General features: G+C 47.6%; 1 protein-coding gene and 1 long non-coding RNA gene across 3 annotated transcripts in view; one reads left to right on the top strand and one right to left on the bottom strand.

Moving 5' to 3' along the window:
- LOC110482909 (uncharacterized) overlaps nt 1–12,368 on the top strand; it is a 118,977-nt gene that overhangs the window by 2,887 nt on the left and 103,722 nt on the right. For both annotated transcript variants that reach the window (XR_013340377.1, XR_013340376.1), the window contains exon 2: nt 5,691–5,780. This is a non-coding gene — a long non-coding RNA (uncharacterized LOC110482909). The remainder of the gene's footprint in view (nt 1–5,690; nt 5,781–12,368) is intronic.
- On the bottom strand, nt 6,513–9,055 carry IFT70B (intraflagellar transport 70B). Its single transcript, XM_021552488.2, has one exon. The coding sequence runs from the start codon at nt 9,020–9,022 to the stop codon at nt 7,022–7,024; it is 2,001 nt and encodes a 666-aa protein (XP_021408163.2). The 5' UTR covers nt 9,023–9,055; the 3' UTR covers nt 6,513–7,021.

The following is a 12,368-nucleotide window of genomic DNA, read 5'->3' on the forward strand; positions in this document are numbered from 1 at the left end:
GCAGGCGTCTCTACGCGTTCTGCCCTGGACTGAGCACAAAGGCAGAGAGGGCAGGGCTCCCGCATCTCCCTTCCCAGAGACGCCATCCAGCTCTATCAGCTTTATATTTTGTTGACTGTTTCACTGCTACCGAGTCTTGTTACTAGCATTTCATGCCTTCCGAAGCCCTGATACATTCTTGCGCAGGCTGTGAGGCAGGCAAAGAAGGTAGCCCCGGCTATGCCGGGTAAAGCTGCGGCTTCTCCCGATCTGTAAAGGGAGGGTGATCTCGCCCCGCACACGATTGCGAGCGCTCAGCAGAGGCGGATGGGCGGTGCTGCCGCGTGTGAGCAGACGCGCCCCGCTGTGCCACCGGCACCAGGCTGGGCGCTCCGTGCGGCCAGGTGTGCTCGCACTGAACAAATACCTGCCTGGAGGTCAGGCTGCGCTACTTAAGGGCAGCCTCCTCTCCAACCTGCAGTCCCTGTGAGATGCTAGAGGGGGAGCAGGAGGCTGCGGTGGTGCATGGCATTGCCTGCATCCCTGGGCTGAAGGCACTGGTACTCAAAATCGCCGTCCTGCTGATGCTGAGAGGCGGCACAAGCCCTTCTCTGGTAGTCCGAGCATATATCCTTTTTCCTCCTAAATGCGGGGAAAGGGCAGTAGGGTTTTCCTGGAGAGCCGAGGGCAGGCCAGCGCCGGGCCCGAGGGAGCAGGGCTACGTTGCCTTTCACCGCTCGGCTGGGGCATTCCTTCTCTCCAGCCACGCGACACAGGGAGCTCTGCCATGGGCTGTGAAGCGCGGGGTCCCGCTCCGCTTTGTGTTCGGAGCGGCCCTGGGCCGGCAGCACGGTCCGTTCTTGTTCCCGCTGCCGGCCCGTTCGGGCTTCTGGCCCATTCCCGTTCCCCTGCCGGCCCGTTCGGGCTCCCGGTTCGTTCCCGTTCCCCTGCCGGCCCGCGGGACCCGGGGCAGCAGCGCCCTCTGCAGCACGGCCCGGCCCCGCCGCAAGGGTCACCCGGGCCGCGGCTCCGCTGAACCGGGACCCGGCTCCTGCTGCTGCTTCCGGGGGAATTCTGTCTCCGCACCTGCGGCAGCGGCGCGGGGCTGTCGGTGTGCTGGCTGCGCCTTTGCTGCCGGGCCGGCCATCAGAGCGTGTGGCGCTCGACGCCATGTGCCCTGAGCTGCTCAGCAGGGGAAGAGCAAAGGATTTATGTGCGCTTTGAATGCTCCGTCCCTCAGCGCTGATGGTGCTTCTCCATCTCCTCCTGCTCCGCGTGGAGCCGCAGTGATAAATACTATTGACAGAGGAAGAAAATCCGACACGCCGTGCCGAGCTCTCGCGTTCCTGTTTGCCGGCCGTGTGAGCGGCCGTGAATCAGCGGAGGGGCACACAAAGAGCTCTGTGAGGCACCAGTGAAGTGCAGCTCAGAAAAATCCGAGCTGTGCTAATTTTAATTTGGAAAACGGCTGTTAGTAAACAGTTCGACCCAACAGGATCTGAGTGTTAGCCAACTCCCTCTGCACTCTCCCACGGGAAAGAGAGCTATAAAATAAAACCGACTCATAAAACGCTGTTTGTCAACTTGTTCCCTGCTTGTGACACAGGCTGGAAAGGATCTTAGGGGCAGAGTTGGGGGAAAGGAGAAGGTAAGCAGCAAAAAAGGCTGAAATTTAGGGAAGTAGGTGAGTGTGCACAGCAGAGGACAAAAAAAGCCATGAGAGGCTCAGACCATTCAGTGCCAGTGCATACATTCACTCCGGGAAGTTTATTAGTTTGTGATGCTGAGTGATGATTCCCACGTTCCAGAGAAAATGTGGCAATTCTGTTTTCGATCTTCCTTTCCGAGCTGTTCCTGGTAGGGTGGCTGTGGGGACACGGGTGTCTCCCGGGGCTGGGGCTGCGCTGCAGGGCTCATCCTACGTGAGCTGGTTGGGAGTGCTCAGCCCTGTGCTCAGAGCCGCGGTGGCTCCGTGCTTGCTGGCCAGGTCCAGGTGAAGGATCAGAAAACCCTGCCAACTTGTACTTCTCGTTGAGCAACAGTGATGGTTTCTTAATGTGCAGCAGCTGTGCCATAGGAAACATGGATTAGCTGATTTCTAAGCAGCATTTTAAATGGGTAGAAACAAGGGGTTTTGTCATTGACTAAGACTGGGGTTGTAGCATTCCAGTACTTTCAGAAGCTGCGCTTGGATGGCTTGAAAAACTAGTCTGTGAAAATGGGTATTTTTAAAGGTGCCAATTTAAGACTCATTGAAATCAATGCGAAGTTTTAAATTTGTTTTCCTGGCCTGCAGTTTGGACTATAAACTGCAGTGAATTTAGGGTAAGATCTTAAAAAATAGAAATATTCTGGACTGTTTGGTTTGGCAAAGCCTGCTCTAAGACTTTATTAGTTTAAATTCAGGCACGATCTAGGAAAATTATGCTAATCAAAAGGTTCTTAGGAAAATTAGTCCAAATGTCTCAATTTCTCTACTTAATGGAAAAGCATTAGCCAAAAAAAGTAATGCTTTGCTGAAAATAGAGCTTAAAAGTTCATCAGTAGTTAAAAGCTCTTTTACTTCATTTAGAAATTGTTTCTTCATGTAGAACAGGTTGTCCAAATGAGGTGCAAAAACACTTCCTTCAAAAACATGAAGAAGATGTGCATTGTCCTGGCCATACCCACTCCTTAAGAAGACAGCAGGTTTTAGCAGAGTCCCAAAATATATAGGTATTTCATTTACTGAAAGGTTAAAGAGAAATAAAGGAAGAGAAGCCTGAGGGAAAGGAAGGGATGGATCTTTCAGTAAGTACTTGTCTTTCAGCCCACACAAGCACATTATCACATCAGTGTTCCAAATCTGAATTTTTCAGGTTTAGACTCTTCTGCCTTTGCTGGAAGCTAAAACCACCATGGATTTGTGCAAGTTTTGAACTCAGGCTTCTAAAATATGATGTTGTCATTAAGATACTGTGGAATGGGCTGTCAAAACCAGCTTTTATTCTTGTATTTACTAACTTTACTTTTACTTACTAATATACTTTTACTCTTGTAACCTCACCATTTTTAGAGAAATAACATTATTTGTTCTCTTGCTAAGAGGGGCTTGCTTACCCAGTAGGAGTCTGCACAACTTTCCCAAGGAAGATGGTCATCATGTTCCTCCCAGCACTGTATAGGAGGACTCTGCTGTCTCACCTTTTGTCTCCATAAAGTCAGCCACCCCTTGATTACAGAAATTTTTTGATCAGCTCTGACTGTGGAGCTGATCACAAGGGTCCCTGGCATTCACTACCAATGTTGTGCTGATGGACATTTGATGGAGATTTGAGCACCAAGGGGATCCAAGGTGGGGTATGAAGTAATTTGTATCTCTGTTCCTCTCCTGCTTCTGCCAGTGCAGGTGGGCTGCTGTCACAACATTGGTCTGAGGTCTTTGCTTGTGCAATGTGTGCTGTGATTACTGCAAAGGTAATTGGGAAAAAAAAGATGTGTCACTTACAACATGGGTGTCAAGCCCTTGCAAGTTTTGAGGACAAGAACATTTCACAAGATGTCCTGTAAGGACAAAGTACAATGGAGGCTATAAGTGCAAATAAAATCCTGGAGACTGGCCTTGGTATGGGGGTGATGTACATGGGAAGTATCTTGTGCTGCTCAACTTTCAGACACTAAAGTTTGCTGCAACAGAGGGCTTCTTTCCCCTTGCTCCCAATAAAAACTAAAAAACCAAACCAAACCAAAAATACCCCCAAACCTCCCCCCCCCCCAAAAAAAAAAAAAACCCAAACAAAAATAACCCAAAACCAACAGAGGTTCTTACTTAGGAATCTGACCTTATCTGCAGCTGTTTGCCCATTGCAAGCCCTGGGAATATGCTGAGATGTTTCTGGGTAGTGTTTTTGATATTTTTTTGGAACAGAAGAACTCTGCAGGCTTAGGGCATTAATTTAGGTGATTTTACTATATGTATATGGAGCTTAGCACTGTTACTTGCTATCTTCCTTTCTCCCTAAATAAAAATGTATGTGCTTTCCTTTAAAAATGTATTTTGTGTGTAAGTCACATAGTAATAACATTAAATGTGGTATAAAGATGGTAATAAAAGTGGTTGTAACATTTATATATTTTTCATAACCAAAGTGCTCTGCAGTGGGAGATGCTATAAACGCGTGCTTGCCACTGGAGGAAGCAACAGTCTTACTTTGCAAAAGATGTCAGCCACGTGAGCACAGGCCCCGGTTCTTCTGGGCACAGAGTGCGTGGGCAGGCAGCTCTCCAGGACAAAACGAGGGTGAGGCGTCTGCCCCAGCATGTCACTGCCATGGGAAGGCTGGGTGCTATTGCTGAGGAAGTGGCCGTGTGGACAGGCTGGAAAATGCTGCTGGAATGGAGAGGAGACTCCATGCAGAAGCATCTCTTGATGCAGCAGAGCACAAAATGCCTGTCCCAGGCCTCCTCCTCCTGTTGTACCTCAGTTCTGCCACTTCTCCTTCTTTCAGCAGCAGAGGTCTCTCCACTTCGAGGTCCTTGTGTTCAGCATCACCCAGCCTGCTCAGAAACCCTGTGTCTGCGGGCACAGCATACTCCTTGAGGAAAAGGGAAAAACAGGAAAAATGCTGCTTTTGGCACTTCTGTTGTGATGTAACAGGATGAAGCAAATTCCAGGCATGCCGACTGCCCTCTAGCTGCATCTTCTAAAACAGCCAGAGCTTGCAGAACTCCGCAGCCTTTTTTGGGGACATTTTTCCCACTGGGAGCATGGCTCATCTCCCTCCCCATCCTGTGGCCAAGGAGCCGGTGCCTTGGCTGCAGGCTGCAGCAGGCAGTGTGTGCCAGAGCTGGGGGGCTCTGCTGCCTCTGCCTATTCGCAGTGCAGCCGTGTGGGCACGGGAGGCCAGGAAGCGATGAAGCGCTTGGGGCTGCAAATCCTGGCAGCAGTGCCCTCGTGAAAGCCACACTCTGCCTGTATGGAAAATCAAAAGCATATCACTACCTTGAACTGCTCTCCATTAGAGGGCGTTCAACATTTGCAGGGGCATGAATCTGCAAAGTGAATTTTTTTTTTTAAATGTCCACTGACTTTTATGGAAAATGCACAATGAATAATAATAAAAAAAAGGGTATTGCCTATTGCTGCACTTCAGACACTGTTATGTGATGTGACTTTTAAAAAACTTTTTTTTAAAGGTCATGCTGTTTATACTGCATAATATAGAATACAATTGTACTGTAAATTAGATACATACTTTACAGCCTGCTGCTGTGCTTCATGGAGGTGAACAAAATTTGAAATCACAGGTCTCCTCCCTATGGGGAAGCAGTTGTGGGAAATATTTAATATCACAATAATCAGGGGCTTAATGGCCTAGTGATGAGCTATGGAGGCCTCTCTAGAATACCTTGCTGCATCTCCTGTCTGCTCTCTAGTCTCTCTAGAACATTTTTCCATTCTTAACACAGCTAAATTTCATTATAATTTACTGTTATAGGACAGTTAGCGTAAACTGTAGCATTACCTAACCCACAGCATTTCCTTTAGTCACATGTGATATGCTCAGCCCTGACAGGTTTCTCCCCCAGCAGACAAGAGTTTACTTTCTCTGTGTTGAAATAGTTGTAGGCCTGTGTAGTTCCTACATACCTTAACTCTCTGCAAGGATTAATTACTCAATTCCTTTATAATAACTTCAAAACTTCAAAAATGTTGTTCTCTTTCTTTCCAGGTAAACCACAGATAGAAACTGGATTATGAGGGACATGCAGAGTGATTCAAAATTCCCTCAGGACAGCTCTTCAGGGAGCCAGTATCAAAGGTAAGCAAATTAATTAAAGCCACAGATTTTTGATCCTTATTTTAAAAACTTCAATTCATACATTGCTTCAAATACACAAAAAGAAGAGCAGCCATGAAGTGGAGAACCAGACTGCATAAAAGCACTGGAAGGCATTTCGGTTGCACTTCACTGTAGAACATGTATGTTTGAAAAGGGATGGGAAAACTGTTGAGCAAATACACTGACTGATGCCAGGGTGAAGGAAATGCCAAGTAAATGCATTAGGAAAATAAACAGGGTTTTGGAGAAGTGTTGAGAGGTGCAGGAAAAGTGTAACACAAAGTGGAAACAGAAGCAGATTTCTTCCACCCAAGGGTAAGCCTTGCATGAAATGGAAGTTACAATGGGTTTTTCTTGAAGAATATAATTTCACATTCATGGGTCTCTTACCAGAGACTGTTTTAAGAATAGCATTTGGATTGGAAGGTCAGCACATAGAGGACTGAATTACTAAGTAAGCCCTTGCTACTGAACAGGTTTTCAGGGCAACAGCTGCCACGCAGATGGTTTGTGCACCAGGACTCTGAGAGGCAGCACTAACCAGTGTCTCTGAAGCCAGCTGTCGTAACAAATCTTATTTCAAAGGTAGATCTAAACTAAGGTATCATCCTCATAGAGCCTTCTTGGAATTTATTCCTGGTCAGTCACTGTATTAGTTATAGAATTTGCTAGAACACTCATGCATTATTAATGAGTTAGCAAAACAAAATGTTTATGTTTGTAGAACTGATTTTTTAATATAAAGCCATTTCTTGTGTTTAAATATACTATTGATGTGATCTGCAACATATTAAAAATAGAAAAAGCAGAAGAAAGAAGCGTTACACACATAGACACATATTGGAGAATTAAAACAATAGTTTCTTCAAATTCTATCCTAGAAGAGACAGATAACAAATTTTTTTTTCAAATGTCAACCAATGAAAACAAACTTGATCAAATTTCCAGAAGGATAAAATATTATCTTATAGGTGAAAACTCTGTGGTATTTCTATAATGACGTTCTTGGTCAACACATCATAAGTTTTATTTGACATGACTGGTTACTGAGAATGCTCCTAATTATCTGGTACAGCTTAATTTCATGAAAATATTATATTTCTACTGAACATTGTTAAAAAACAGCAAAACATCCTTATGAGATTTTTGTGAGAGTTAGGATTACCTCACAAGCACAAGAAAAGAACAAATTTCTCATTTCTGCTGTGTGATAACAACAATTACTCAGCCCACCCAGTGATCTTATACATCAGTGCCCTCAAAAGCCTGGCTTCATAGGTGACTGTGTTTTTCCCACTGTGCAACCCACTATCTTCAAGGGGGTGCTCGATGACAGCTGGGATGTTTCTTCCATACTGTTCACATTGCTTCAGAAACTGCAGGCACTCCTGAATCACGCTGTCACGCAGCATGATCATGTGCTTGGACATGTTCTCCAGCAAGGACAGGAAACACCGCTTAGCATAATACCACGTGTCCGTGCTCAGCTTTTTGTTATATGGCTCCAAGCTTTTAATGATCCTTGAAATACCGAACTCATAGTTTCCCTTCACACAGTACAGGGTACCAATGACTAGATTGACAATGCAAAGATGGTAGGTGTTTTTATCAGGATGATCGTAAGACAGCTGCTCTTCTGCCTTCTCAATCTTCCTCATTAGTTCCTCTGCATCCTCATTCTGGCTTGTCAGGATGTAGGACACGCAGAGGTTTGCTAACACAATGGCACTGACATCGAGAATGTTATCGTAGTGCTTTTTAACTATTGGCTCATAGAAGCTAATAGCCTCTTTATACTTGTTCTCCTGCATGAAGAGCACGTGAGCCACATTGAGCTTCCACACCTCGTGTTCCTTGCAGAACTCCACTGATTTGTGGAAGATCTTTTCTACCATTGTGTAGTTCTTCATGTCCCAGTAAATCTTTGCCTGGGCCATCAAGACAGGTATATATTTTTCCAGAGTCTCATCATATTCATTAACTGCCTTTTTTAGAGCTTCATCATCCCAGTTTTGCCTAGCTTCCTGTACCTGTTTTGTGAGTTTTCTCAGCTGCTCGGTCATTGTCCCAACTGAATCATCTAGCTTGTGGAAAGCCTCCTCAGGGGCTGTTTGACAAGTAATAATGGCATCCAAGAAGTTGTACAGATAAGGTGTGAGCAGTTTGTAGGTCAGATGGGCATTCTCTGCCAGCACATCAGCTGCCAGATCGTAGTATTGATGCTTGCAATAGAGAAGTAGCAAGTTACCAAAAGTTTCTGGTGGACAGGGGTTCTGCAGTAGAAGAAACTGCAGCTTCCCAAACCCATCGGTGGGCTGGCTGTCCATGTTCATGAGCGCTTGGTTGTGCAGCGTGACGGGATCCAGCTCCTCCTCGGCCCTCGGCGGCATATCCGTGAGCGCTTCCTGCGCCGCTCGCACGTTGCGCAGCTGGTACTCGATGGCCGCCTTGAGGTTGAAGGCCTCCACCAGGGCCGTGCGGTGCAGGAGCAGAGTGTTGCCCACGCTGCGGACGTCGATGCCCTCGGTGGTCATGCCCACGTTGAGCTCTGGGTGCTGGTGGATGCCGTGCTTGATGATGTCGGATATGTGCTTGAGGGCAGCGTGGTACTGCTTGGCCGCGTAGGAGCACAGCGCCATGTTGTAGGACAGCTCCGGGCAGTACCCCAGCACTTGCATGGCACTGGCGAACTTGCCGCTGGCCTCTTCGTGCCGGCCCTGCCGGTACAGCAGGCAGCCCAGGTTGACCTCGGCATCGGCCCGCTCCGACGGGTCCTCGGCCGCTCCGGAGCCGCCATCAGCAGCGGCGGCGAGCTCCTCCTCCACCAGGCTCTGGGCCGCCGGGAGGTCGCCCTGCGCGTAGTGGACAGCGGCCTGGAGGCGCAGGGCGCGGCGGTGGAAGGCGGGCACGTCCAGCAGCGGGCTGGCGGCGCGCAGCGCCTCGGCGAACAGCCCGGCCTTGTAGAGGGCCTGCGCGTGGCACAGGCGGTACGGCAGCAGCTGCGGGTGCAGCGCCGCCAGCTGCTCGTAGCACTCGGCCGCCGCCGCGAACTCCTGCAGCTGGTAGTGGCAGTAGCCCAGCAGCGAGAGGCAGCCCCGGGAGCGGCAGCTCTTCTGCAGCCCGCGGTTCAGCAGCGACACCGCCTCCGCGAAGCGCCCGCTGCCGATGAGCCCGTACACCACGGCCGTATGCTGCCCCTCGGGCACCGGCGCGGCCTCCATGGCCGGCCCCGCGCTGCCTCGGCGGCGGCGGAAGCGGCGCCATCGCTGCCATGGCAACGGCGCCGCGGGGCGGAAGTGCTCCCGCGCGGGCGGGCGGGCGGGCGGTGCCGCGGGCGGGCGATGGCGCCGCCGCCGGGCCCCCGCCGCACCGGGCGCCTGCCGCCGCCAGCGGGAGCTGCTGCCGGCCGCGGCACCCCGTCCTCTGCGTGTGCCCGCCCTCCTGCGCTCCCCTCCCGGCGCCCGCGGCCCGAGCACCGGCACGGCGTGTTGGGTGCCGGTTCCGACCTGGCGCAAACAGCTGGAGCCTCCTGAAGTCGCTTGCCTGGGCCAGAATGTTTCGCTAATTTCGGGATCTCGTGCAGCCGGGAGGAGTACTGAGTAAAAATCAGCTCTCCGGTATTTTTAAATGCTGTGTAATAGTTTCCTTAAGCAGTAAGTGGTGTAAAAGCACACTCTAAGCTAAACACATAGCCCAGGGCAGGAAGCATTTAACCTCTGTCTTGGGCTTTGTCCGCATGAAACATCCCCTTTACAGCCTGTTAAGATCCAAAGTTGATTAAGGCTGGTGCATGGCAGGAGATATATCTGTACTTTGCCACAATCCAACAGCTTTCCTGCGGATTTCAAAATTAGAAAAAATTTACTTCCAACTTTCCATATTCAACAGTGTCATTGTACTTTGGCAGGACTTCTTTCCCCCCATGGTATTTCTACTGGCCAGTGATACTCTAGATCACAGACTGTATAATCTGTGTAATTTCTGTGCATGTGAATACCTTAGGGTCATAAGACAGATCTGGTTTCTGGTCGTTCCAGACTAATGTCAAGCATATCCAGTGAAGGAGTTTGGTTTGCCCCCAGGAATGAGTACTGCAAAGCTGTGTGTCAGAAATCATTTCTGGGCTGCTCAATCTTGCATGTTTTCAGGATCTTCTATTTGTGATTCAGTAATCAACAGATATAGCTCTGGCTGATCCCAACAAGTTTGAAAGAAAAGTAATAATAATAAAAAAAGAAAATCATAGTAAGCTGTTAAAATGATTTATCTTTTTAAAGACCAGTAAAACAAAGCTGCTAATTTCAAAAGCATGCTTTGAAAGCTGAACCGACATAGTTTGATCTACTAAGCAAAACAATAGGAGTAATGGTTTTAAGATGAGGAAAAAAAAAAAAAGGGATACAGAAATCTTTTAAGTTACACATTTTGCAAGTATCTGGGAATCATTTGCCTTAGAACAGACACATGGTATTTCTGTGCATTTATCAGCTATCTCCCACAGGTATATTGCCCAGAAAACTGTAAGATGTAATGACCTACATGCTTAAGAATTCATAATTAAATACAAAGTAATCCAAGAAAGAAAAGGTAACAAGCAATATACAGGATGTATTCCAATAGAGGCACATTCCAGCAACAGGAATCTCTGGGGCATCTCACACGTCCCACTTCATTGCTATGTTAGAAACCATTCACATAATTTTACTCTTTGAAAACTCTTCCTTTGAAAAAGCTATAAAAAAATTTCTTGCTCTCTTACTTTCTTGCCCGTACACTCTAGGCATTGAAGTGCCTGTTAGTATGTTTTATGTATCTTTGAAATAAACCTGTTTTAAACTTTCACACAATGCACAAATTTCTTTTCAGGAACTAAAATTGGTTTGATTTTTATAAAGGGAAAATAACTATTTGGCATGTAGACTGAAACGCTCCTGTTTTTCCACTAATTAATCTAAATATTACAAATGACATTAGGCACTGCTGGTTGCAGTTTTCAAAAATAATTTTTGAGTACTAGTATTGGCTTTGTTGGTAACTACAGGCACATTATGAGATTGCAGTGTTCTCTAAGAAGGAGCAATTAGCAAGGTCACCAGACCAGAAAAATGCAGCTGCTGTATCAAGGACACTATCTGAAGAAATACCTGAGCTAGAATGAAACATACTTGTCTGTGCTGTGGTTACAAAACACGCAGTTGACCTTCTTGGCAGGACCCCTGGCCCTGTAAATCCTAGGGGTTGGCTGAGACAGAGCTGTGTGGGGAGTTCTGTGCCTGCCTGCCACACGAGGCATCCATCCACTTTAAACCTCAGTGAGTTACTGCTGCCTGACCTTGTGCAGCCCTCCTTCAGAGCAGGAGCAAAACCACGTCCTGACAAGCAGAGTCTGCATCTCCATCACATTAAGCAGCTGTTCTTTGTAGGTCCCAGGCTGGGAGGGAATTGTCTGGTTTCACTACTCAACTTATGGTGAAAGACACCTTTTGGACATGTTGTTCTTAGGAGGTTCTTCTGTCTCAACCACTGGAGAGCCTCTACCCCAGGTGCTCCTTGCCTTGAACAGTGTTCAGTTTTCTGGTGGGGTCACACTGTCGTGTTGCAGGGGAGCACTGTAGTCCAAGGGAGTGCACATACAAGACCTGAGCTCTTTCCCTAAAGCCTGTTTGCCCCATGCCCCTCTCAGGAGTGAAGCCAAAATTGAGCTGTACCCAGTGGGCATCCTTGTCTCCTTGCTGAGCACATGAAAGGGGCTTTGGCAGAAGGGCAGGAGACAAGCCCACCCTTGTTACTTGCCACCAGCTAGTGGGGCAGATGCACCTGCAGTTCAGAAATCTGATTGAAATCAAGCAGGATTTGAATGTCAAGCTCCTTCCTCATTAGCCTTTGCAATTGTAGAACATGTATGGTGGGTTTTTAAAAATTTTTGTTTTATTTGGGTTTCATTTTTTTTGAGGAAAGGGTGATTTTGGTAAGTGGTTTCACAGGTGGGAATCCCAAGTGAAATTACTGTTTGGCTGGAACTACCTTTGAGGATGTTGATGAAGACCTGAGCATTTTCTGGTGACAAAATTAAGGCTGCTGCCTGGCTTTTGTGAGACTTCAAGGCCTGTAGTTCATGGGCCAAGAAACCTGATCAAATTCAGTCCGCAGTTGGCACGAGTCAGTAGGACACCTAGAAAAAAGGCATTGCCACAACCAACCTGAAGCACCTCTGGGACAATCCATGTGCCCATCAAATTTTAGCACTGGAACTGTAAATGCTAGAAGGCCTTAGTCAAGGCCAGATTTCCACTTACAGCTGGGGCAAAGAAATGGTGACTTGGTCTTTTGCTGATGTGCTGGGCATCTCAAGGGAAAGGCCAAGCAGCACAGTCCTGGGTAACAGTTGTGTTCTCCACATACTCTCTTGATTTGTCCTTGCCTCTTGTGCTTGTGGACCCATGTTTTATATGCATTCGCAGAATTAGGCCGATTTCAATGTTGCTTCTTTTTTTTTTTTTTTAAACCTCTTTTTGTTCAGCAGTCAGGGAAGCAAGTAAAAGACAGAGAATGAGATTAAATAACTTA

Source organism: Lonchura striata, chromosome 8, assembly GCF_046129695.1.
Source record: "Lonchura striata isolate bLonStr1 chromosome 8, bLonStr1.mat, whole genome shotgun sequence".
Taxonomy (NCBI): domain Eukaryota; kingdom Metazoa; phylum Chordata; class Aves; order Passeriformes; family Estrildidae; genus Lonchura; species Lonchura striata.